Genomic DNA, 24,777 nt, shown 5'->3' with positions numbered 1-24,777 from the left:
AGTTAGGCTCTGCCCTGGGACAGGGAGGCACAGGGTTAAACAGAGTCCTGACCTCGGCGCCCCGCTCCGTAGCCCCGGGAAGGGGAGAGACGTTCCCAGTTCGCTCGCGCAGAGCCAGGGCAGGTAGAGGTGGTCGAAGGGCACGTGAATAATTTATTCTGCAAAATTTGCAATCGTTTCCCTATGAATTATTCAGCCGGTATCTTTTAATTACTCAGCCAGCGGCCGTGGCAGAGAAGGCTCCGGAGCAGGCCCGGATTTCAAACGCTTGCGTCTCCGGTAAAAAAAACGGCCGAAAAGGAAAATCACTTTTTGAGAAACCCGCATGACAGGAGGCGAAGGTCGGTGGGAGCGGCAATGTAAGCTGCCCGGTTCTTGGTCCATCTCCATCTGTCCTGGGCCAGGCCACTGTCTCCCAGCTGGAATCCGAAGGGCTCTTCCCCTTAGACAAACACACAAGAGCTGGCACGTCCATGGAAATCCAGATGCAGAAGGAGACGCAAAGCCATTTTCTCGTTCCCATAAGACAGGAAGGAGGGCTCACCCAATGAAATGAACAGGCAGCAGATTTAAAACCAACAAAAGGCAGCATTTCTTCACCCAGCGCATAGTCAACCTGTGGAACTCCTTGCCAGAGGATGTTGTGAAGGTTAGCACTTTAACAGGGTTAAAAAAGAACTAGATACGTTCATGGAAGACAGGTCCATCAATGACTGTTAGCCAGGCATGGCAGGCATGGCAGGAAAGGTGTCAGAGACCATTGCTCTGACCCAGTGTGGCCGCTCTGATGTTATGTCAGCTCCCCGGCTTGGGAGGCTTGTAACTACTCCCTGGCCAGAGCTGCCCAGGCCTCGCAGACTCTGGCCCCGACTCAGCAGGACTTTCCTGCCCACTGACCTGCTGAGCATGAAACACATGATGCTGCTTCACAAGCCTCCCTGGACAGGATTTGGGTGGGGGGTGGGGGAATGCTTAGAGGCTGATCTCCTGCATGGGCCCCTGTTCCCACCCCAAATAGGACATGCACAGAGCATGGGCAGCGCGTCTCAGAGCCTGGGCTGACCAATTTGGCTCAGGCTGCGTGGAGCTAAACCTGCGGCTCAGGGCCCCGCGACCCTCCTGCCTTGCCAGATTTCACAACCCAGGTGCCAGCCAGGGCCTGAGCATCCACAGGGTTGACCCGGGCTCCGACATTCACTGCCGCAGGCGCCCCTCCATGCAGGCGCACCCCAAATGGCTGCCGCCCAGCACGTCTACAGCATCCGATTAACACCCCAGTGCAGGAAACATTGAGTTAATATGCTGCAGAAGACTACATTTCCACACAATAGAGGGGGAGCACAGGACTCATTAAGGTTGCATTTTCTTGGGCGGGTGGTTATTAATTAATGCGCTTCCAGCTCGTTTATCTAATCACGGCATAATTGGTTCCAGTTGTGGTCAATGTTCTACTTCATCAACTCGGTAAATAGCAAGGGCTGCGTCCCCACAGCACGCGCCGGCTCCAAGGAGACAGCGAAAGAAAATACCTTCAGGAGGATGCAGCGGGTTGCTGCCACTCTCAAAGTCACCCCCAGAAGGGCAGGTGGCCAGCCACTTGGCCTAGCGCTGCGTTAGCCAGGTCTGCCTGTGGCAGCAGGGACAAGCCAGCCCTGTCACCCACAGCCTCCCACCCCACTTCTCAAGTGTGTCTTACACACCTCCACCATACTCACTGGGGACCAGCCCCAGGGGGGGTCTCTCAGCCCGGGGAAGAGGCTCAAAGCAGCCGACTAGGAACATACGTCTGTCAGGAGCCAGTTCCTGGCCCCAGAGAAACCGGCGCTGGGGACGGAAGCCAGGAGACCGGGTTCAGAGCGGTCCCTCGTGAGCTGCACCCCCGCCGCACAGCCGAGAATCCAATGCCAAGGCAGGGAGATGTGGCGAGTTCGGGGAGAAACCATGCGCGGTTGGGAGGGAGCCGCAGACCTCAGCAGCCAGGGCAGTGTCTACCCAGCCGTGAAGCAGTATGGAAGGGTGTCCGGTCCGAACAGGGGGCCTAGGGCAGCGGGAGGCAATAATTTTCTCGGGGGGAGGGGCACTTAATGAATGTTGGCACTGGTCATCGGCAGACTCCACCTCCTCCCTGGAAGGGGTGTGGCCTGGGGCGGAAGGGGCGGAGCTAGGGGAAGAAGGGGCAGGGCTAGGGTTGCCAGGTGTCCAGTATTGGCCCAGACAGTCCATTATTTTCAGGGCCAGCCCGAGCCATTCGTGCGCCCCAGGCCCCGGGAGTGCGACGCATGCGCAATCCCGCCCCAGGCGCACGCGGCGCCCCCCACCCCTGGGCGCACGGCGCATGCGTGGCCCCGCCCCCGGAGAGCCCGGCACATGCGCGGCCCCGCCCCCACCTGGCCTGGCAGCCCCGTGCGGCGCCTCCTACAATGGGTCAGCCTGTAGCTTGGGCCGGTTCTGGTTATTTGTGGCCTCTATCCGGTAAAAAAACCCAGAAAATGTCCGGGATTTTCTGTTTTTCTCGGACAGAAGGCCGCTTGGGACATTCCTCCTCTGCTGCGTCTGGCGGTGGCGGGGGGAGTGTGGGGAATTTAAAGGCACAGTGACTCTTTTTTGTGCGTTTTTTTTTTCTCAACAACTTTGATCTTTTTTTTTTGCTCAACCAATTTTTTCCCCTGCCATGGCCAGTACTTTTTGTGAAAGTATCGGCAATCCTACTGGGGCAGAAGGGGCGGGGCAAGGGGCTAGCCTCTCCCTAGAGTTGGCTGGGGCCAGAGGTTTTGCCGTAAAAACACAGCCAAGGGCTCCCGGCCCCACTGCTACTGTGTTGCCTGGCAACCGCCTGAGGTTGCTGTGGATATTTAAAGGGCTTGCGGCACCAGACCCTGCCAGGGAAGCACCGCGACTGGGCAGCGGGAGCCATTTAAATAAGATCCTGCTGCCTGAGCCACTGCCTAGAAATTCGATGACAGCAGGATAGAAGTAGAAAGCGGCCAGGTGCAGTCTGTTAGGCCAGTGTTTCTCAACCTTTCTTAATAAGGTACCCCTTAAAAAAAAACATTATAAGTACCCCCCGTGCCTACAGTTTTCAGACACAATTTTTTTCTGCCATTGCAACACATTTGTTTAAACAACTTAATCGTAGCCAGGTGGCCGATGAAATTTTTGGGTGTAAAAAGTACAAAAATAATAAAGTTCTGTAAAACTTAATTTTTGTTTGAAGTTCTCTAAATTTCAGTTGTGTTGACGTACCCCTGAGGATACTTGTACCACTGGTTGAGAAGCGCTGTGTTAGGCGGGTCAGATCCATTGATAAACGTAACAGTAACAAGTCCCAGATGGCATTCACCCAAGAGTTCTGAAAGAACTCACATGGGAAACCACAGAACTATTTACTGTCGCTTGTAACCTAGCCTTAAAATTATCTCATGACTGGACGGTAGCTAACGTGACACCAATATTTGAAAAGGGCTCTAGAGGTGATCCTGGCAATTACAAACCGGTAGGTCTAACAACAGTACTAGGCAAATTAGTTGGAACTATAGTTAAGAACAGAATTGTCAGACACATGGATGAACATAAATTGTTGGGGAAAAGTCAACATGGTTTCTGCAAAGGGAAATCCTGCCTTACTAATCTACTAGCGTTCTTTGAGGGGGTCAACAAACATGTGGATAAGGGGGATTCATAGGATATAGTGTACTTAGATTTCCACAAGGTCCCTCATCAAAGGCTCTTAAGTAAAGTAAGTTGGGATAAAAGGGCAGGTCCTCTCATGGATTGAGAACTGGTTAAAAGACAGGAAACAAAGGATCAGACTAAATGGTAAGTTTTCAGAGTGGAGAGAGGTAACTAGTGGGATACTCCAAAGGGCTGTCCTGGGACCCATCCTATTCAACTTATTTATAAATCATCTGGAGAAAGGGGTAAACAGTGAGGTGGCAAAATTTGCGGATGGTACTAAACTGCTCAAGATCGTTAAGAATAAAGCAAACTGTGAAGAGCTTCAAATGGATCTCACAGAACTAGGTGATTAGACAACACAATGGCAAATTAATTTTAATGCTGATCAATGTAAAGTGATGCACATTGGAAAAAATAATCCCAACTATGCATACAATATAACCTAGCTGTATCCACTCAAGAGAGATCTTGGAGTCATTGTGGCTAGTTCTCTGAAAACATCCACTCAATGTGCAGTGGCCGTTGTAAAAGCAAATAGAATGTTGAGAATCATTAAAAAAGGGATAAAGAATAAGACAGAGAATATCTTGCTGCCTCTGACTAAATCCATGGGACGCCCACATCTTCAATATTGCGTACAGATGTGGTCGCCAGATCTCAAGAAAGATCTCTTGGCATTGGAAAAGGTTCAGAAAAGGACAACAAAAATTATTAGCAGTGTGGAATCGGTGCCATATGAAGAGCGATTAAAAGACTGAGACTTTTCACCTTAGAATAGAGGAGACTAAAGGGAGATATGATCGAGGTCTATAAAATCATGACTGGCGTGCAGAAAGCGAATAAGGAAAAGTTATTTACTTGTTCCCATAACATAAGAACCAGGAGTCACCAAATGAAATCAATAGGAAGTTTTTCTTCATGCAGCGCACAGTCAACCTGTGGAACTCCTTGCCAGAGGATGTGGTGAAGGACATTAACAGGGTTCAAAAAAGAGCTAGATAGATTCAAGGAGGTTAAGTCCATCAATACTTATTAGCCAGGATGGGTAGGAATGGTGTCCCTAGCCTCTGTCAGGGACTGGAAATGGAGTACGGGGCTGGCATCACTTGATGATTACCAGTTTCTGTTCACTCCCTCTGGGGCACCTGGCATTGGCCACTGTGGGCCGACAGGATGCTGGGCTGGACGAGCCTTTGGTCGGACCCAAAATGGCCATTCTTACTTTCTTACGTTCTTGCCACCATCACAAAAATTCAAAAACCTCAAAACAACCCCCTGCCGCAACAAGAAAACAAAAAACCCACAACACTTGCAAAGCCTCCAATTTTCCTGGCCCCGGCCTAGGGTCAGCTTTGAACGACTGGCTTTGTTCCTGCCTCACTGGCCAGGGGCACCCAGGGCTTTCCAAGGCGGGGAGGGAATCCCCAGGGGCTGGCCACAAGGACCCCAGGCCAAAGGAGCTCTGGCACCACTAAAGCAGAGTGCGAGCATGGGCCTCGGCTCAGCGCACCGCACCGTGCACCTCCGTCGCATGTTCTAGCCCAACCACCACACAGTGAGAATCAGGCCCGGCCAAAGCGTGTGCGGGGCCCAAGGCAGCATGGCTGAGCCGCACGGCCGCAAGTGAGCAGCCGGGTGGGCGAGGCCGGGAGCTGGGCAGCCGGGGCCCTAGGCAACCACCTCGTTTGCCTTGCCCAAAGGCCGGGCCTGGCGAGGACGTTAGACCCTGCCAAGCTCCGAAGCCCCACCCAGCAGACGGGGAAGCCCGGATCCAAGCCCTACACACGTTGCCTATCTGGCCAGTTTACCAATGGAAGTTTTATGTGGGTTTACCCAAAAGGGGGGTGGATACTAAGACTTGTCGGACAAGGTACCCAGAGGCCCTGTTGGTTCCCGCTCTGTGCCACACTCCCCAGATTACACACAGCAAAACTGGCTTCTTCGTTCCAAGCCCACGTACATCGGTGCCAACTTCATTCTCGGGGGCTGCCACCGCTCCGGGCAGATCACCCCGTCTCCAGCACAGCCTTGCCATAGAATCAGAGAACCCCAGGGCCGGCAGAGACCTCAGGAGGCACCAAGTCCAGCCCCCGCCCAAAGCAGGACCAGCCCAACTCAATCAACCCAGCCAGGGCTTTGTCCAGCCGGGCCTTAAACACTTCTAGGGATGGAGACTCCACCCCCTCCCTAGGGAACCCATCCCAGCGCTTCCCCACCCGCCATGGGAAACAGCTTTTCCTAATCTCCAACCTAGACCTTCCCCACTTGTGAACAACCCCTGGGGAGAAAGCCCTCTCCAAGGGAATTGGAGACCACACCGTCACGAACAGCAGGCAAATCCCATTGCAACTAAGTTAGCGGCATAGGGCCGCACATTAATAGCTGCACATTAATAGCTCTCTCCCGGAAAGCCAGTTCCACGCGGGGTGCAACTCGCTGTCTTCGAAAAGCAGAAGCTGCGAAGTACTAATGGGCTTCAAGGCAAGCCAATGACCTCGCTTCCCATCCTCTTGCCCCGCCACCCACAGACTCAAGTATTCACACCTCTTACTGCAATGGGGCTCTACCAACATCTGTGGTCCGGCATGATGTCAGTGAGCCGGAGGTGGCCAAGTTTCCCTTAACATTTGTTTCCAGCTCCCAGTCCTGGTGCTCAGGGTTCTGGGCTGTTCTCTGAGTCTAATTAACCCCGAATGTCTTCTAACAGCCCAGCAAGCAGTGGATGGGTTGGTGATGCTGCTAGAAAATTTTGACCTCCATGGTCCGGCAAATTCTCTGGTTTGGCACCAGTACGGTCCTGAGGGTGCTGGACTAGAGAGGTTCAACCTGTGCTACATACATGTATAGTACCTACGCCCATGCTCCGACTATCCCTAACCTCCGCTTGCCAGAAGCTGGGAATGGGCGACAGGGGAGGGATCACGTGAGGATTCCCTGTTCTGTTCATTCCCTCTGGGGCACCTGGCCTTGGCCACTGTGGGCAGGCAGGACACCAGGCTAGATGGGCCTTTGGTCTGACCCAGTCTGGCTGTGCTTAACACAACGGGTCTGATCTGTGCTGCAGCTCTAGCCGCTGCTGAAATGCCACCACCACAACGGACACTGAAAAAGCAGAAGCAACATTACACTTGGAAATTGGGGGGGGGGGCGTTTCTTAGCTACGAGTGACGCTAACACTAGCTGAAAGAGAAGCCATTAATAACGCCCCCAACGGAGCTAAGAACTAGAGCAGACCAGAAATCAGAACTTCTGTAGGGCAGGAAAGTCTGACATTTTAAAATGTGTTTTCATTGCCAATCAGAAAGAAAAGTCAAAACGTCAGAAGAAAGAGCAAAGCAGCCTCATCGAAACGGGGCCATTTGGGTTTGTTTTCATATTCCAGCGACACAACAAAGAGGAAAGGAAATCACCCCCCGCCAAGCACCCCCGCCAATCATCCCCCGCCAATCATCCCCCGTCAATCACCCCCCGCCAATCATCCCCCACCAATCACCCCCCGCCAAGCACCCCCGCCAATCACCCCCCGCCAATCACCCCCACCAATCATCCCCCGCCAATCATCCCCCGTCAATCACCCCCCGTCAAGCAGCTTGATTTAATCTCCCACATTCCACTGGAAACTTTGGAAAAGCAGAAGCTGCACATTTCCGGTTTCCACTGGAAAACTTGCAACCAGCTTGTCAGGGGGCCGCCCCGCCCCCATGGCGCCTCCAGCTGGTGGCTCTGGGAATTCGCTGTTGACTCGCGGGACGCCTCCCTCTCGCTGGTGTCTCCCCGTGTTCTCCTTGACCACGGCGCCCTCTTCAGGACACGGCCCCCGGAGGGCCCATGCCAGTGTCTGAGCCCCCTTCTGGGGGTGTTTATCCTGCTTGCACTCCAGGGTCCTCCCCTCCCCAGGGCCCCCTGTTCTCCCCCCGGGGAACACTCAGTCCCCCCGGACCCCCCTCAGTGGCCCACGACCAGTCTCCATCTAGCCCCTGCCTCAGGGCACACTGCCGTCTGGAATGGCCACTCGTCACGGGCAAAGGGGTGTGGACCTGCTGCCCCTGCCCACCACGGCTGCCTCTTTACAGCCCTGGCCGCTTCAGACCTGGCTGCTTGGCCGGAGCCTCCCACAGCTCTGCTCTACCTCCAGCTTCCCTGGCAGCCAGGTCCCTCCTGCTCTCTGTCCAGAGCAGCCGTCAGTTCTCCCCTCCCTCCAGGCAGGGCCGGACGGAGGCATGGGCGAGCCGGGCAGCTGCCCAGGGCGCCAACCGATGGGGGGCACCTGACGGCAGCTGTAAGGGGTGCACGGTGTCCCTTACAGCTGCCATCAGGCGCCGCGCGCCCAGCTCCCACTGCGCTGGCCCCGCGATGCCAACCGGCAGCGCCCTTCCCCCACGGCCGCGGGGCCCTGCACGGCCCGGTGCGCACCAGCAGCACTAGCCGGGCCGGGCTGGGCAGCGCATGCGCCTTGCGTCCTGGGGGGGGCCAGGCCCGTGCCCCACAAGCGGGCCCGTGCATGTGCTGTGCGCCCGGAGGCAGCGCCACGTGCCCTGGCCCAGGGCACCAAAAGGGCACAGGCCGGCCCTGCCTCCAGGAGTTTAGACACCCCCCAGCTTGGCCCTCATTAGCAGAGCTGCCTCAGCTGGGGCTTCGCTCCCCGCCCTTGCTCAGGGCTGGGGTTTTGCCCTTAAAGGGCCAGCACAGGGCAAACGCCCTGTCTCACAGCTCTACTGGGCACCAAACGCATGGAACAGGTCACTGCTCAGCCGACGGACGCCCCGCTCCTTGGGGGCCTGCTTTACGCCCAGGCTGCCTTTCGGGACCCTTCTCCCTCATCCCCTTCTGGGGCCCGATCGACCCCCAGACAACTCACAGCAGCATCACCGCGTCCAAAGGGTCGGCCGCTGCCCTGAGCCTTCGTGAGCGGCAGGAGCAGAAAGCTCAGCGCCGGACGGAAGCAGGTCGTCAAAACCCCTCGACGCTTTGGAGCTTCCCTCCGGCTGCCGCTTCAAGGGCTTCCCTGGTCCTGGACTTCCCAGTCTCTCCCCACCCGCTGCCCCGAATCATTCCTGAGAACTGGGGAGATTCATCGAGCAGCAGCGTCAGGATGGGGCCATTGGTGCATGCAGGGGGCTGTATTATTAGAGAAAGCAGCACAGTGAAGAGCGAGCGTACACTGGGAACTCCAGAAAACCATTGTCCTCCTAGCCGCCTACGCCGTAGCAGGCGCCAGAGCGAACCAGACTCGATAGCGCCCCACGCCTGGGCATGCCCATTATCCAATTACATCGAGACTACAGCACAAGGGGAGCGGTAACAGAGCCCCAGCTCCACCGATGAGCAGAACAAACGCAAAGACTCGCCCTGCTGGGGCGACTGCATAGGAGAGGCAGCTCCGCGGGTTGCTGCTGCGGCTCTGCTTACGGTGACAAGTGTAAATGCTGAATAAGCGCCGTCAAGTCCTGCTGGCAGCAAAGGGCTCGAGTTTCGCTCGCTCAAGAGCTGCCGTGCTGGCGACAGCCCACGCGCCAACTGCTCGCGGCTGTAGGTACAACGGGAGCAGAGGGGCAGCCTCCCGACCCAGACGGCCAGCCTAGCACCGCGCCAGAAATGGTAGCGACGGAGCCCTTCCGGGGTTACCCGGCCTAACATGGTAGGCAGGTATTCCCCACCGTGGCTCCTCTCCTGTACTGCGGCAGCATGAACAAAGAACACATTGCTCTCTTCTCTGTGTGGTGCGAACATCCAGAAAGCAGGCCCGATCCCACCGCGCCAGGTTCCTAGCACGTGCATTCGGGGGGCGGGAGAGTTTGGCTGGAATCTGGGATTTGAGACACAACAGCACAGCCCCCTGGTTCCAATAGCACATAGCACTGCAGAGCAGACTACAAGGAGAAAGGTCAGAAATCCATCCACAGCGCTTCTCGTGGACAGACTGTGAAACCGGCCCGGCTCTTGGGTTTCCAAAATTGTTTGCAATTTAAAAAAAAAAATCAAAATACTCGGCATCCTGGAGAACAGACACCGATAAAAAACCAATGGCTTTTCAGGAACAACACGTCTACGTCTACACTGCAGGACTTTTGCGCAAGAAAACCTGTTCTTGTGCAAAAACTTACCGGGTGTCTACACTGCATGCGCGTTCTTGCGCAAGGAAATTTACCGTACAGCGTTGGAAAACAGGGCTTCTTCCGGAAGAGTTATTCCTCTCCCCATGAGGAATAAGCCCTTTTGCACAAGAGCTCTTCCAAAAGAAGACTAACACGGCTACATTTCTATCACTATTCTTCCAAAAGAAGGCAGTGTAGACAGGCAACATGAATTTCTTGTGCAAGAAACCCCTATGGCTAAAATGGCCATCAGAGCTTTCTTGCACAAGAGCACGTCCACACTGCCATAGACATTCTTGCGCAAAAGCACATGCCAGTGTAGACACGCTCTTGTGGAAGACGTTTTGCACAAGAACTCTTCCGCAAAACAGTTTTTGCACAAGTAGCTGCCAGTGTAGGCATAGCCCACACGTTCAGAGGAACACTCCCAAAACAAAGAGGTTTCATGAATACTTAGATCTGGGGCAGAGCCATTTTTCTAATGAAGAACTAATTTTTCCCACTGGTTCTAACATGTATAAAGAGCTACCCAAGCCTCAGTCCTTGGGGAATTGCACAACATCACGGGAGCAGGCAAAAGCTGGGGTCAGATTTGCTGGGAGCAGTTAGATCCGCAGGAAAAACAAGCAGTGGAAATATGGCAATGATTCAACAGCCCTCGGTGCCCTGCCCTGAGGCCCACCAACAGGACCTCCACCAAAGGGGGCAACTGCCCCAGTGACTAGCAATTCAGATCTGGGGCTACCAGCCACCACCGCTGCAGCCCCCGGCCCTTTAAATTGCCACCGGAGCCCGGGTAGGCACTCTGCAGACTTGCTGGAGAGACTAGCTCTAGCCCCACCCCTTCTGCCGAAGCCCTGCCCCTTCTGTCGAAGCCCCGCCCCTTCTGGGAGCACAGAGACACTACCCAACCTGGCCCGGGGCCCAGCAACTCTGCCAGCCCCCTGCCTCGCCTGAGCAGCCTGCAATAGCTCCCTCGGGTGCCGTACAGGGCGGCAGGGGCTCTGTCTGGCCCCCAAGCGGATAGAGCTACTGGCAATTCAATGGCTGCTGACTACACTGGAGGGGCAGCGCTCGACCCCAGCCCATGCTGCTGGCGATGGAAGTGCTCCCCCCAAGAAGGGGCGCTGCACAGTTCACCGCCACTCTCCTGCTCCCACGACACTTCCATCCCTGCTGGGGCCCCTGTCCCCCGGCAGCGGCGTGCTGGGGCCAGCAGGGAGGGCTCCCCACAGACAGCTGCAACAGCTTCGGGGCGTGGGGAGAGGCCTCCCTTCCCCGCGGCAGCCCCGAGAAGCTGCGTGGCCGTGCGGCTTAGGGGGATTCAGCGGCTGCTCTGCCCAGATGGAGCCGCAAAGCCAGGCCCAAAAAGGGGGCTCTCCCAAGCCCTGGGCAAAGGAGGGAGCCCAGCGGGAGGGGAAGAGGCCTGGGGAGGGGGGCTTAGCAGCAGCGTTCCTCAACTCTTATCACAGCCACGAGCAGCTGTGCCCACCCTGGCTCATGCCTCAGTTTCCCAGTCGCACGGCTCCCCGAACTCAGCCATGCCAGCTCTGCCCGTTCTCTACAGGCACCAGCTGCTCCCCGTGCCTTGGGCACGTCCATCATGGCAGGGTGGGGCAGCTCCGGGTGGCGACAAGAGCCGCTTGGCTGCTCCCCGCAGAGCTCGGATGAAACCGGCACCTAATGCTGCCCATGATGACAGACGTTACAGGCTATCGGCAGGGCTGCACTGCCACCTAGTGGGCAACATGCAATTTACCACCCCGCCTGCCCATAGGCCCACGCTGCACCGATAAGTGTGCTGAGGCCACGCCCGTCTTGATCACAAATGTTCACCCCACAGTGGGGACCATCTCGTAGGGCTGCCAGGTGTCCACTGTTGGACCGGGCAGCCTGGCATTTGTGGCATGTGTCCGGTAAAAAAAACAGAAAATACCGGACATGTAAAATATCCGGTATTTCCTATTTTTCTCAGACGGAAGACCACCTGCTGCATTTGGTGGGGGAAGTGTGGAGGGGACTTAAAGGAGCCGTGACTCTTTTTTTTTTTTTTGGTGCAGGTTTTCGTTTTTTGCTCAACAACTTTTGGCTCTTTTTTTCCCTCCTCAATCAATTTTTTCCCCACCGTGTTCGGTATTTTTTGTGAAACTATCTGGCAAGCCTAAGCATCTGGGATGTTCAACTCGCGCCGCCGCACACACATTTGGGCCTGGGGTGCCAGACCGAGGGAACACTCCCAATGGGAGCAGAAGATGGAAATCCCTTCTGGTGAAAAACGTTGCGTTTTTGGGGGGGAAATCAAGTCAAATCAAGAGGAAAGAGTCAGACACACAGCACTTTTTATGGGAACGGATTTCCAGTTCAATTCTGGGTGGAGACAACCACAGCGAAACTTCCAGTTTCGTGCTGGACACAGCAAGGTTTTGGAGGAAATAAAACCCGTTCCTCTGAAAACATTCAGTTGTGTGACACAGAAATCATTCCCATGGGACATTCTAAAGGAGCCCAAGGCTCTGGCCTCTGAAAAATAGGGTCCAGGAAGCCTGGGGATCGGGGAACAGAGGCAGACAGCTAGCAAGGTTCTCAGGGGAGCACCGTTGGGCCCAGCGGGCTGGCAGATTTTTCAGGAGACTTGTTCAATGGTGCGGACTTGCCTTCCTGGCAAAACGTGCTTACTTGGCTGCTCCGCAGCCTGGAGCTGCCTCCCAGCCGGTCACGTCTAGCAGGAAGGAGGGCAGGACCACAGACAACGGGCTCACACTAAGACAAGGTGGATTTAGATGAAATCTCAGGAGACACTTCCTAACTGGGAGACCAGTCAGAGAGCGGAGAAGACGCCCCAGAAGGTCCTTCGTGGGAGGCTTTCAAAAGGAGGCCAGAGAACAGCCGGTCTTGCCTGGTTTAGATGGCTCAAAGCCGGCAGGGGGTTACACTCAATGGTCCCTTCTAACATACAAGGTCCTGGATCTCAATCTCTTTTCGAGAAGCCTAAATTTAGCCTCCAGGACCTCTCTCTTCTCCTTCTCTGTGTCAGTGGTACCTACATGTACCATGACCACCCGCTCCTCCCCAGCACGACGCATAAGTCTATCTAGATGTCTCAAGAGATCCGCAACCTTCACACCGGGCAGGAAAGTCACCACACTGTTCTCCCGGTCATCGCAAACCCAGCTGTCTATGTTTCTAATGATCGAATCCCCCATTACGAACACCTGCCTTTTCCTAATGCCTGGCGTTCCCTCGCCCGGAGAGGTATCCTCAGTGTGAGAAGATACCATAACATCATCCGGAAGGAGGGTCCCAACTGCGGGATCATTTCCCTCTGTTCTCCTTCCCTGAAAAACTTCAACAACAACGAATAGTCTAGTAGCACTTAGAGACTAACAAAACATGGAGATGGGATCATGAGGTTTCGTGGGCACAACCCACTTCTTCTGATGACTGGAGTACTGGAAGTCCTGACCCAAGTATAAATAAGGGAAGAGGAGAGGAGGGAGGAGAAAAAAGACAGTGAATAGACTGTTCAAGTTACAAGAGACTGAGGAGAACACTTACCACCTCCATTGGTTGGTTGGTTAAGTCATTAGGGTTGCGTCTAGACTACAGGCTTTGTCGACAGAGGTTTTGTCGACAGATACTGTTGACAAAGCTTCTGTTGACAAAGAACGTCTAGACGACATCCAGTTCTGTCGATAAAACAAGCCACTTTGTCGACATGACAGTGTAGATACCAAGCACAGTGTAGACGCAATAACACCCTCTGTCGACAGAACTCTGTCCACAAACGGCGTTATTTCTCAGAGAAAGAGGTTTACAGCCGTCGACAAAACTGCCGAGTTCTATCGACGTTATGTCGACAGGACTCAGCGGCAGTGTAGACGCTGGTATCATTTTGTAGACAAAACCCTGTAGTCTAGACACACCCTAGGATATGGAAGTTCCTCCTCATCAGCACAGAGACTGTCTGACTGGAGGAGGGACAGTTCTCCAGTGTCCTGGAAAGCCTCCTCTACGTACCTCTCTGCCCCCAATTCAGCCCGCCCAGCCTCCAAAGCCCAGTCGCGGTCTCGGAGGGCCAGGCGCTCCTTGGCTGTAGCCGTGTCCCTCAGGTTCCGGCGAGGCTCTGTCGGGAACAGCGACACGCTGCGGCTTTCCAAGCCCTGAGCAAACAGCCACGGGGGAGGGTCAGACACTGCTAGGGAGCGGGCCCAGCACAGGCGATAGTGGGGAAAATTACAGCGCGCCCCCCAGCTTCTGCACACGGCAGCGCTCGCTCCGCCAGCTCGGGTCCCCCCGCCTCATGCAGGCCCATTCAGGCATGGCCTGGGGTCTGAAAGGCTCGAGTACAGCCCCAAAAGTTCAAAAATCCCTTGCATCAAAGGCAGGAGGTCAGGCGCCGGCAGGACAGGCAGAAATCCCCACCCCTCTCCACGGGCTCCTCTCCTTCGCTGGCTACGTGGCAGCGCCAGAGAACAGAGCCAGCCGAGGAGAGGTTTCTGCTGGTACCTCCAGAAAGGGCTATAAATAAAACCCTCTTTCCAACCAGTTTGAAAGAAATGCCATTGACTGTCTCCTCAGCACCAGCTGAAAGGGCTGCAAGAGCCGGAGGTGGGTCCCCCGAAGCCTTGGACAGACTTCCGGAACGGTGGGGATCAAAGGCTTCCCTGAGCACAGGGCCACAGATTTCTCTTTCTTCTAGCCCGCCCCAGTGTAAAATCGAGGAATGTATATCCCCTGCATCCCAAGGCTCTGGAGTAGCCGCACGGAGGAGACTTTTTCCTCCTAGATTTTTTCGAAAGTTTTCCCTGAATCGTTACAGTTTCACTGAAAAGCACCCGCCCCCCAAAACCTACCTGGGATGTCCTAAAAAAGAATAAATCAATAACCCTGAACATCTTCAAACGCAATGGGACATGGTGAATTCAAGTCTTTACTCATGGGACCACGGCTCGACCTGCTGTACAATGCAGGTTGGAGAACTCAGCCTGTGATTCAAAGCCGCCTCTTCGAGCGGAGCTACAGCAGATCCTCGAGAAAGCCCCTGGCCTGGATTTAAAGGCGACAAGTGGCAAAACGTCCCCCCCACCCCTAGCCAAATTCTTCCCATGGGTCATTATGCTCCCGGTTAGAAACACGCCATCTGAATTCTCCAGCTTCAGCGTCCACCCACCAGATCCTGTTGTGACCTCGGTAGATTAAAGAACCCACTGCTGCCAGAAATACTCTCCCTGGCGGTACCGGGGGACCATCACCCAGACATCTCTCTGCCTCCTCTTGGACAAGTCAATGGAGTGAGCTTCCGAAGTTTCTCACTTGAAGGCAGGTTTCCCCAACCATGAATCATTCCTAGGGCCCTTTCCCATTTTATTCCATAGGAGGCGCCCATCCGCTCCCATTCACTGTCAAAATTCCCACCTCATTATTTAGGCATATCCACCGGGGGAAAGAGGGCTGCTTTTCTGTGCCCCTCCATACACTCTAGAACACGGGGGATTTCTAATTGCTTCGTTGTAACGCCCTCTTACTTACAAACAGCAAGACTCAGTAGTCACCGGAAGCTTCCCAAACAGGGCTCCCTGAATGTCTTAGAAAACTCTCCGCGCACAGCTCTGAAAACAACCCCTCCAGGCGCAGAGGCAGTCCAAAAAGCAAACAGACTGTTAGGAGTCATTAAAAAGGGGATAGAGAATGAGACAGAGAATCTCTTACGGCCTTTGTATAAATCCCCGTCAAACCCACATCTTGAATACTGCGTACACATGTGATCGCCTCTTCTCAAGAGAGATCTCTTGGCACTGGAAAAGGTTCAGAAAAGGGCAACAAAAACGATAAGGGCTTTGGAACGGGTCCCATATGAAGAGAGATTAAAAAGACAGGGACTTTCCATCTTAGAAAAGAGGAGACTGAGGGGGGCTATGATAGAGCTTTATAAAATCATCACTGGTGTGGAAAAAGTGAATAAGGAAAAGTTATTTACTTGTTCCCATAACATAAGAATTAGGGATAGGTAGCAGGTTTAAAACAAGCAAAAGGAAGTTTTTCTTCACACAGCCAATCTGTGGAACTCCTTGCCAGAGGATGTTTAAAGACCAGGACTTTAACAGGGTTCAAAAAAGAACAAGATACATTGATGGAGGTTAGGTCCATCAATGGCTTTTAGCCAGGATGGGTAGGAATGGTGTCCCCAGCCTCTGTTTGTCAGAGGCTGGAAATGGGTGACAGTGATCACTTGATGATTCCCTGCTCTGTTCCCTCCCTCTGGGGCACCTGGCGTTGGCCACTGTCAGCAGACGGCACGGTGGGCGGGATGGCCCTTTGGTCTGACCCCGTCTGGCTGTTCTGATGACAGATGCTGGTAACTGGAAGTGTGGGGGTGGGGAAAGGAGGGCAGGACTGGGGTGCAGGAGGCAGGAGAGAGGTTCTCTCCACTGCAGAGAGTTTGTCTTTTCAGACCTGTGTGATCTCAGTCTCCCAGCACAGAGACGACTCCCACCAGCTGGAGTCAGTGCGAAGGCTCCAGCAAGAAACAAAGGGCCCCATTCTCTGGAACAATGGGACGAGCGCCCCCAGAGCCAGCCCCATCCATTTCAAATCCAGCCCCCCGTGCTGGGGGTTCCCGCCCGACCATGGACCCAACGTTTCTGAGCAGCACAAACGCCCGGAAGGCAGATCCGCACGGCAGGGACCAGTCCACTGGATTTCTGCCCGGGGAGCCTGACGGGCAGGATTCACCTAGACCTCCCCCATGCAAATTGAGCCCATTGCTCCTTGTTCTGCCATCCATCCCCACTGAGACCAGCCTCTCTCCAGCCTCCTTGGAACCCCCTGCCGGGAGTTGCAGGCTGCTCTCAAATCCCCCCTCACTCTTCGCTTCTGCAGACTAAACAGATCCAACTCCCTCAGCCTCTCCTCATAGGTCATGTGCTCCAGCCCCCGCAGCATTTTGGTCGCCCCCCGCTGGACCCTCTCCAATGTGTCCACATCCTTTCTGTAGTGGGAGGGGGTCAGAACTGGACACAATACTCCAGACGTGGCCTCACCAGAGCCGAATAAAGGGGAATAATCACTTCTCTGGATCTGCTGGCAATGCTCCTCTTAATGCACCTAATATGCCATTAGCCTTCTTGGCTACAAAGGCGCCCTATTGACTCAGATCCAGCTTCTCATCCACTGGAACCCCCAGGGCCTTTTCTGTCAAGCTGCTGCTTAGCCAATCGGTCCCCAGCCTGTACCAATGTTTGGGATTCTTCCATCCCAAGGGCAGGACTCTCACTTGTTCTTGTTGAACCTCATCCGGTTTCTTTTGGCCCAATCCTCCAATGTGTCCAGGTCACTCTGGACCCTCTCCCTGCCCCCCAGCGTATCGACCTCTCCCCTCGCTTAGTCTCTCTCCCACAGCTACCAGACACAGAGGACTTAGGAGCCCTTACACACATTTGGGTGCCTTCTGTGATGAGAATCGGAGACTCAGCCAATGTTTTCCCAGGTGCTCACTGGCGGCAGAACACAACCCAGTCTGAAGCCCAGATGCCTTTCTTCTCTCCCACGCTGGCTGCCTTTGCACGTGTCCTGTGTTCACGGCACCGCAAGGGGGCGATGGTGCTTCACGTTTTCTACCTGTATTTTCCCCGCTGTCTTTGGGAACCGCTCTGTGAACATACATGGCCCTCTGTGGATCCCGGAGCCAGACCACAATGCACCTGCACGGCTTTGAAGATCTGGCACCCACCCAGGTTACCGGATTGTCCTGGCAGGCTGCCGCTGGCCCTGGGAAGCAGCCGGTGGACTAGCAGACTTATTTGCTTTGTGTTAATGCTTAGAGGCCTACGTGGCATGAGTGGGGGGTGAAAGTAGGGGTGGGGGGGGGGGGAGGGAACCCGCAGCCCTGCCCCTTCTGCCCAGGCCCCACCCCTCCCACAGGAGCCAGGCCCCCCCGCCCCTCCTCATAGCACCACGGGGAGGTGTAGCAACACATGGCCACAGCCTTCCTGCCCCCAGCACCATGGGGAGAGCAGGCACTCGCGGACAGAACACTCCGCCCCCAGTATGCCTACAGTAGGCGGAGCTTGGGTGGGGTGTGGGCGGGGCCAGGCGGACGGTTTCCCCTGCCTAGTATACCCACCACCCCCGGCCCGTGGCCTAAGTCTGAGAGCCAGCAGCAGGACCAGCGGATGGGGGAAGGCTGGGAGTTGATTATTGTTTATTAAAGACGCTGGCTCAGGAAGAAAAGGCCGAATGCTCACCAGAGAATCGAGAGGGCGCGTCTCCCCAGCTCCCCAAGGGGCACTAGCATGGGCATGAGCCGCTCCAGCACCTTCCCCCCTTAAAAAGCACGCGCCCAGAAGATGTGCAGGCCAAGCTTCCAGAGCAGCAAGTTACAAAGGGGCTGACAGCGTCCGCATCCTCAGCCAGGCACCTACCTACAACGGTGAGAACCTCTTTGTCGATATCCGCCTTGATGTGTATCCGGCCCCGGCGCTCGGTGTGGTCCGTTCCGCACAGGCTCGGGACGTTCATCACGCAGCGCTTGTGGACGTTCATCATGCAGGCTGCAGAGCAGGAAAGAGCAACATTTACCCCCCAGCGAGGAGACTGCGAGATCACACTCCCCACGGCCGCCTCCCAGGGCCGAAAGCTGATTGTGGGGGAACCCGCTACAGAGCCAGGCTCCGGTTCGGCACAGAGACCTTTGGGTGGTGCCCCACCAGGTAGCTTCAGCATGTGCACAGGGATCTGTCCTCAGGATCGGGGCCAGAAACATCGTCATGCTTTTCTGCTGGCTTTAATCACCGTGGTGGGACTTCGATCAGCTGATCGGCTTCTTCCCCCACAATGCCCATCTTGCAACATTACACACGAACAGCAGGAAGGCAGAGAGGTGGTGCAGGTGTGTGGAACGTGTATAAAAAAATGACTTCTACCTGGTGACATCTAGAAGGGGGAATTGCTTAGCCGTGCCTGCACCTGTCAGCAGGTTTCTGTATTTATAGGGAAACTGGCACATCAGAACCATGGGAGTGTGCAATCCCCCAGCGGCTGGACGGGTTTCCCGCTAGAGCAGATTGTCAGTATTCATCAGCAGTTCGATTAGTTACGGCATTTCCCCATCGTAACAGACGTGCCATTTACTTAATTAGCATCCGAGCAATGAAACGCTCTCCTGTCATTCCTCTCTGACAACTTCCAACAACTGCACCTGAACATCCACAGGAGCGCAGAGAAAATGCGCTCCAGAAGGGGGGCATGGAAGTGGCAAACATCATAAAAACAGGGCACAGAGGGGTAGGGATAGCCCAGTGGTTTGAGCACTGGCCTGCTTAAACCAGGGTTATGAATTCAATCCTTGAGAAGGCCATTTAGGGCAAAAATTGTCAGGGATGGTACTTGGTCCTGCTGTGAAGGCAGGGGACTGGACTCAATGACCTTTCAAGGTCCCGTCCAATTCTAGGAGATAGGCAACCTCCATTAATTTAATGTATAGGGGTAGCCGTGTGAGTCTGCATCTGCAAAAACAAGGAGGAGTCCTGGGGAACCTTAAAGACAAACCGATTTATTTGGGCATCGGTTTTTGTAAGTAAAAACCACTTTGTCAGCTGCATCTGATGAAGTGTTTTTTACCCACGAAAGCTTATGTCCAAACAAATCTGTTAGTCCATGTCTTCATTAAACGGAAAATTGGCGCTGCTGCAATTGATCTTCTGGAGTTTGATTTTGCGAGTCTAGTTAAGACCTGCTAAGTCAAACTCAGAGAGCACCCCCCGCTGGCGGCCGGTACTCCTGCTTCTCCGAGGAGAAAGGGAAGTTGATGGGAGCGTTTGCTCCTGTTGGCCTCTTGCTGCGGGAACAGCGGGGAAACTCAAAACAAGGTATGTCGACTAGCTGCAGAATTAACGCAGCTGGAGTTGCCTATCTTGATTCGACCTTCCCCTTTAGTGTAGACCTGGCCTTGGTCCTTAAGGTGCCAGCGGACTCCTCCTCGGCTTGGCGTAACGCAGAGCGCATTTTGTTGCCACCCTGGGACCGCCACAAGATGGCGCCAAAGGGCAGCCTATGAAGGAGCCGGTCTCGGCTGCGAGGATTTGGCGTTATCCCGGGTTTCCCTCTCGCTTCCCCGGCACCCACACAAAGCACAGAGCCCCACAGGGCCTCACGTTGGCCCTGCCAGCGGCCGGCACATGCCTCAGGGTCGGGGCAGTTCAGTCTCTTTGGAGGCAGACAAGGGGGCTGATTAGTGCCCTGGGGGACAGAGACCCCCCCACCCCACCCCCAGGGAATTCTAAAAGCCTCCCAGCTTCTCTCACGACAAGCCTCTGGTCACTCCACACCGGGAGGGATTCGAACCCACGGCCTCGCCCCAAAAGCCCCTCCCCCGCACTTCACAATGCCCCTGAACCACCCCGCTCCGGGGAGGCTGCGCCGTGGGGCCCGCACACCAGCCCCCCTCAGCAGCGGGGAAAGGGGACGAGGAAGGGAAATTCTCTCTCGCCGCTGGTCCAGTTCAAAGGCTGGAGGAGGCAAGAGAGCTCGGTCATTTCTCTCCCTTCCAGAGCCCGAGGCGATGCCCCCCTTCCCATCCCGCAGCGAGGCAGGGCCACTGGGTGGGAGCCGGGTGACACCGTAAGCCTGACTCTCGGGGCCAGGGCGGGAGTTTTGGGCCTGCCCCTCCTGGATCTTTGCTTTGACCAGGACAGGGAAAAGCTCCCCCGCCCCGTGTCAGAGGTCACCTCCCATTCTGAAAGTCAGGGGGAGGGGGAGAGACCCTGAGGTGTAGCCTCCCGTCTGCTCTGCCCTTTGTGTGTCGATGAGCCCGAGCTCTCAGCGGCAAGAGCGGCCCCCGAAGGTCAGGAAAGAGCCCGGCCAGCATCCCGGCGCACCCGGCACACCTCGCGTCTACGGCAACCAGCATTTCTCCCGGCTACGCCGCGGTCCCACTGGGAGCGGACACAGGCCACGGATTCCCAGCCCCACGGAAGGCAGCACAAGTGTGGCCCTTCGCCGTTCATCCCTGGCGTGTGCCCCGGATCACCGGGACCGGCCCTGCCCCTCTATCGCAGGCGTGGCCGGACACAGAGCTGCACTTACTGTCACATTTCATCCCCTGGTGGATGAGTCCGTACAGCAATGAGCCACAGTGGTCACAGAAGGTGGGACTGGAGTAGGTGTGGATTTTAAATTTGTGCTTGCTCCTGGGATCCTAGAAGGGAAAGAAAGGAGAAAGCCAGGTAGTGCATGGACTTCCAAACATCCGCCTGTAGCCCCCAGCCCAGCATTTCATGGGCCACCTGGCTCGGCAGAGACAGGGGCTTCAAGACCGCCTCCACCCCCCCCCCCCACATTGATCCATAACAACCCGGTAACAGTTCATTAAAAGCAGCGACGTGTGTTATTTGACATCTGAGATCTTAGTCTGGGAGCCAGGAGGGTGCAACTCACCCCCGTGCAGACAGCCAGCACAACGCCCGTCCTCTCGGCTGCAGGTTCGTACACGGCACCCGCTAGGCCGAGTGAATTATTAGGAGCAAGATGGAGAAAGAGATTCAAGATCTCTGTCCATGTCACAATCAAGCAATAAGCATCCGTAGGTGCTGATGCCAACGAGCCGCCCGTCTCCTCTTGGGAGTCACGTAACTTAAACGAAGACGCAGCCTGATTCCTTCTAGCAACTGGAGGTTTGTACCCACTTTCCCCAACAGCCAGTAACCGCACAAAGACAGACAGACAGACTGATATTCTCATCCACTCTGGACTCCAATTCTGGGGCTGGAGGAGCTCTTCTATCAAGCAGAGATGGGCAGAACTCCAACCAATGGGTGATGTGGAAAAAGTGACTAAGGAAAAGTTATTTACTTGTTCCCACAATATAAGAACTAGGGGTCATCCAATGAAATGAATAGGCAGAAGGTTTAAAACACACACAAAGAAGGTTTTCCTCACTCAGCACACAGTCAACCTGTGGAACTCCTTGCCAGAGGATGTGGTGAAGGCTAGAACTTTACCAGGGTTCAAAAAAAAGCTAGATAGATTCCTGGAGGTTAGGTCCATCAATGGCTATTCGCCAGGCTGGGTAGGAATGGTGTCCCTAGCCTCTGTTTCACTGGAAAAGGGTGACAGGGGAGGGATCACGTGAGGATTACCTGTTGTGTTCCCTCCCTCTGGGGCATCTGGCCTTGGCCACTGTGGGCAGACAGGACACTGGGCTGGATGGACCCTTGGTCTGACCCAGTCTGGCCGTTCTGATGTTCTTATGGAAGCTAAGGCCAGACAAAATCCAGCTAGAAATAAGGCACAAATTGTGACCAGGGAGGCCAAAATCATGAGGGTGGAGGCTCTGAGCGGGTGGGGCAGGAATGGGGCAGGAGCAGCACTCGCGTGGCTCACGGCCCCCCAATCAGGAGACGTGGACGTCTCTAAGGTAAATCACGAGTCGCACTCGCAATCGCATTTCACACACGTTTCTGACAATTCCAAGTTTGGTTTTGTTCCAATTTGGCGTGAGAACCAAACGGGTGAGATTCTCGCCCACCGGGGAACGGAGCCCAGACCCCGGAGCAGTCCCCTGGCGGGATCCCCAAACCCACAGTGCATGCGGTACCCAGGTCAGGGGAACCTGCATTTGAAATGCCCAGGAGCCAGGTGGATGAGGTAGCAGGGAGATTTGTCCTGGCTCTGTCGGACTTTCGCTGCAAAATCCCCCCAAAATGTTTTGTTGTCAACGAAAGGCAGAAATTTGCCACGGCAACAGGAAAATGAGTTGCTGGAATTCTTCCCACGGCTTGAGTCGTTACACATCACGCTGCCCATTGTCGGTCTGTGCCCACGTTTGGGCGAGGACCCCGGTGCAAGCCAATTGTGGCTGGGCCTTGTGTTCTCCCTGCCTCCGGCCCCCCCTTCCCTACCTGGGCTCCCACCGCAGGAGGCCTGAGGTCAACAAGAACAAAGAACAGAACAAGAGCAACTGGCAAACAAAAAGCAAGCGCTGGCGGCACAAAGGGCGGGTTTTCTGCAGCCTCCTCCTGGGTAATTGACGCTTGATTAACCAGCCCACTTGGTAAGTTTTATTTAGCGGCAATCCGTCCTGGAGACGTGTCACTCACTAGCCCTTTGTGAACTCTTAGTATTAGCACGGTAAGCGCGAGAGCGCTCCCCCTCCCCCCCCCCCCCCCGATTGAGAGCCAGAGCTCAGTGCGCCCCTCCAAATCCAGGGATCCAAACCAGGCTCCGTGGCCAACCCTGCTAGGCATTGTCCCTGCACCGAGGCACCACGGTGCAGGAGGGGGGAGAGGGAGCATGTTCCACTGCTGGAAACATGGGTGGGAGGTGAAGATAGCACAGAGGGAAGCAAACCCCCAGCCCCGCCCCTTCGGTCAAGGCCCCGCCTCCCCCACGCACCACAGGGAGGCGGGGCAGCGCACTGCAACACCCCCCTCCCAGCACGGGGAGGGCAGGCAGGCACATGGCCCCAGCTTCCCCAGCCCAGCGCACGGGGAGGGTGGACGCTCGGGGGCAGCAACCCTCTGTCCCCAGTGTGCCTACAGGAGGCGGAGCATGGGGGGGCCAGGCTGGCCAGTTCCTTCCCCCGCCTAGCGCCCCCAGCACCCTTGGCTGGGAACTTAGCAGAGACTCCCGGAGGGGAGCCCAGCCAAGTCTCTGCATCTCTGGATGCAGCCAGCCCCACCCCCGTTGCTACCATGGCGAGTATCCTGCCGAGCACCAGTGTCAACCCTCCTCAGCTGGCAGCCTGCCCCCCACCCCCCGCCCTCCGCCACGCCCCCCTTTCCATCGGCTGGGACCGGGCTCCGCGTCACTGCTCCCGGAGCCTCGCTGCCAGAGCTGGGGGCTTTGCTGCACCTCGCCGAGATGCAACTCATGGCCAATGTCCCCTCTCATGTCTAACACCCATGTGCGCAATAACTTGTGTTCTGTGCACCGAGGCAAGTGCCGATGGGCACCACCCACAGAAACACAGGCTGCCGGCTGGGGGCGCTCTGCTAGAGAGATGGGCGGCATGTGGCTCTCTCCTGGATGGCTGCCCAAGCGCCCAGCTTACAGGGAACCCTGCTCATGGCCTCTCCTCCCTGCTTGTCTCACTTTGCTGGGAAGTATTTCTCTGCTTCCCTCCAGGGGAGATGGGGGGGCACCGGATCTACAACTGGCAACCCCCACTAAAAGGTCAGCAGTTGCCTTCCTGGCATGGCTGCGTGTCTCCCCCCCCTCCCCAACCCCGGACTCCGCGATCCCACAAGAAACCGTATCGTGCGCTGGTTTCCCCTTGGAGAAAGCCAGCTGCTCCGCTTCGATTTCCAGGGTGTTCTCCCCCGTCTTCTCCACGCTGCTCAAGACTTTATATGCTGCTCCCAGCATCTTTTGCTTACTGGCTTAGCATGGAGCTGAGCAGCAAAAGGACCGGGCTGGTCGTACTGGCCTCCCTCGACCCCAAACGAGCTCACATAGGGAAACTGAGGCACCGCTATGCCAGGGTGGCTCGGTGAGATCTCGAGGGGGGACCCAGCCCATGGCCAGTGAGCAGGGCCTGGACGCGTGGCGGCCGTGTGACCACCAGGGGAAGAGGGCCTGGTGGGAGTGCCAGCAGGGATGACACACAGGCCCTCTGTGCCGTCTGCCCCAGTGGCTGCAGGTACCTCAGCCTGGCTGGACAACTCCGGGTCTGGGGGCAGCACGCGCACCCCCCTCTGCCCTGCTCAGGGCTGCACTGAGCCCGGTTGATTCTGGGCAGCCATCCCCAATGCTCCCAGCAGGGCTCCGGGGGGAGCTCTCTGCCGGGGTCCCCAGTGGGGTAAACAGAAGCCCACGTAGCACAGGCCGGGTGCAAGGCCTGAGGCCTGGCTAACAGTGGCTAGCACCTGGCTAAGCGGTGGGCAAGAGGCAGGCCCGGCTCACGGGAGCTGGCGGGAACAGGGCTGAGAGTGTGACACACTCACTGGCCCTAGGCCCGGGGGCAGGACAGCAACGGGGACCAGGTGGCGGCTGTGAAGCGCTAATTGGCCCT

General features: G+C 56.0%; 1 protein-coding gene across 2 annotated transcripts in view; it reads right to left on the bottom strand.

The window, feature by feature from the left end:
- The window catches only part of PRKCB (protein kinase C beta), a 246,309-nt gene that overhangs the window by 95,959 nt on the left and 125,573 nt on the right, over window positions 1-24,777 (bottom strand). For both annotated transcript variants that reach the window (XM_075899914.1, XM_075899913.1), the window contains exons 4-5: window positions 20,853-20,964; window positions 18,191-18,319 (exon numbers count right to left, since the gene is read on the bottom strand). In XM_075899914.1, coding sequence (XP_075756029.1) covers window positions 18,191-18,319; window positions 20,853-20,964 — 241 coding nt within the window. The remainder of the gene's footprint in view (window positions 1-18,190; window positions 18,320-20,852; window positions 20,965-24,777) is intronic.

This window comes from Pelodiscus sinensis, chromosome 16, assembly GCF_049634645.1.
Source record: "Pelodiscus sinensis isolate JC-2024 chromosome 16, ASM4963464v1, whole genome shotgun sequence".
Lineage (NCBI taxonomy): Eukaryota > Metazoa > Chordata > Testudines > Trionychidae > Pelodiscus > Pelodiscus sinensis.
The sequence above is the reverse complement of the archived record's forward strand: the minus strand, read 5'-3'. Positions and strand labels throughout refer to the sequence as shown.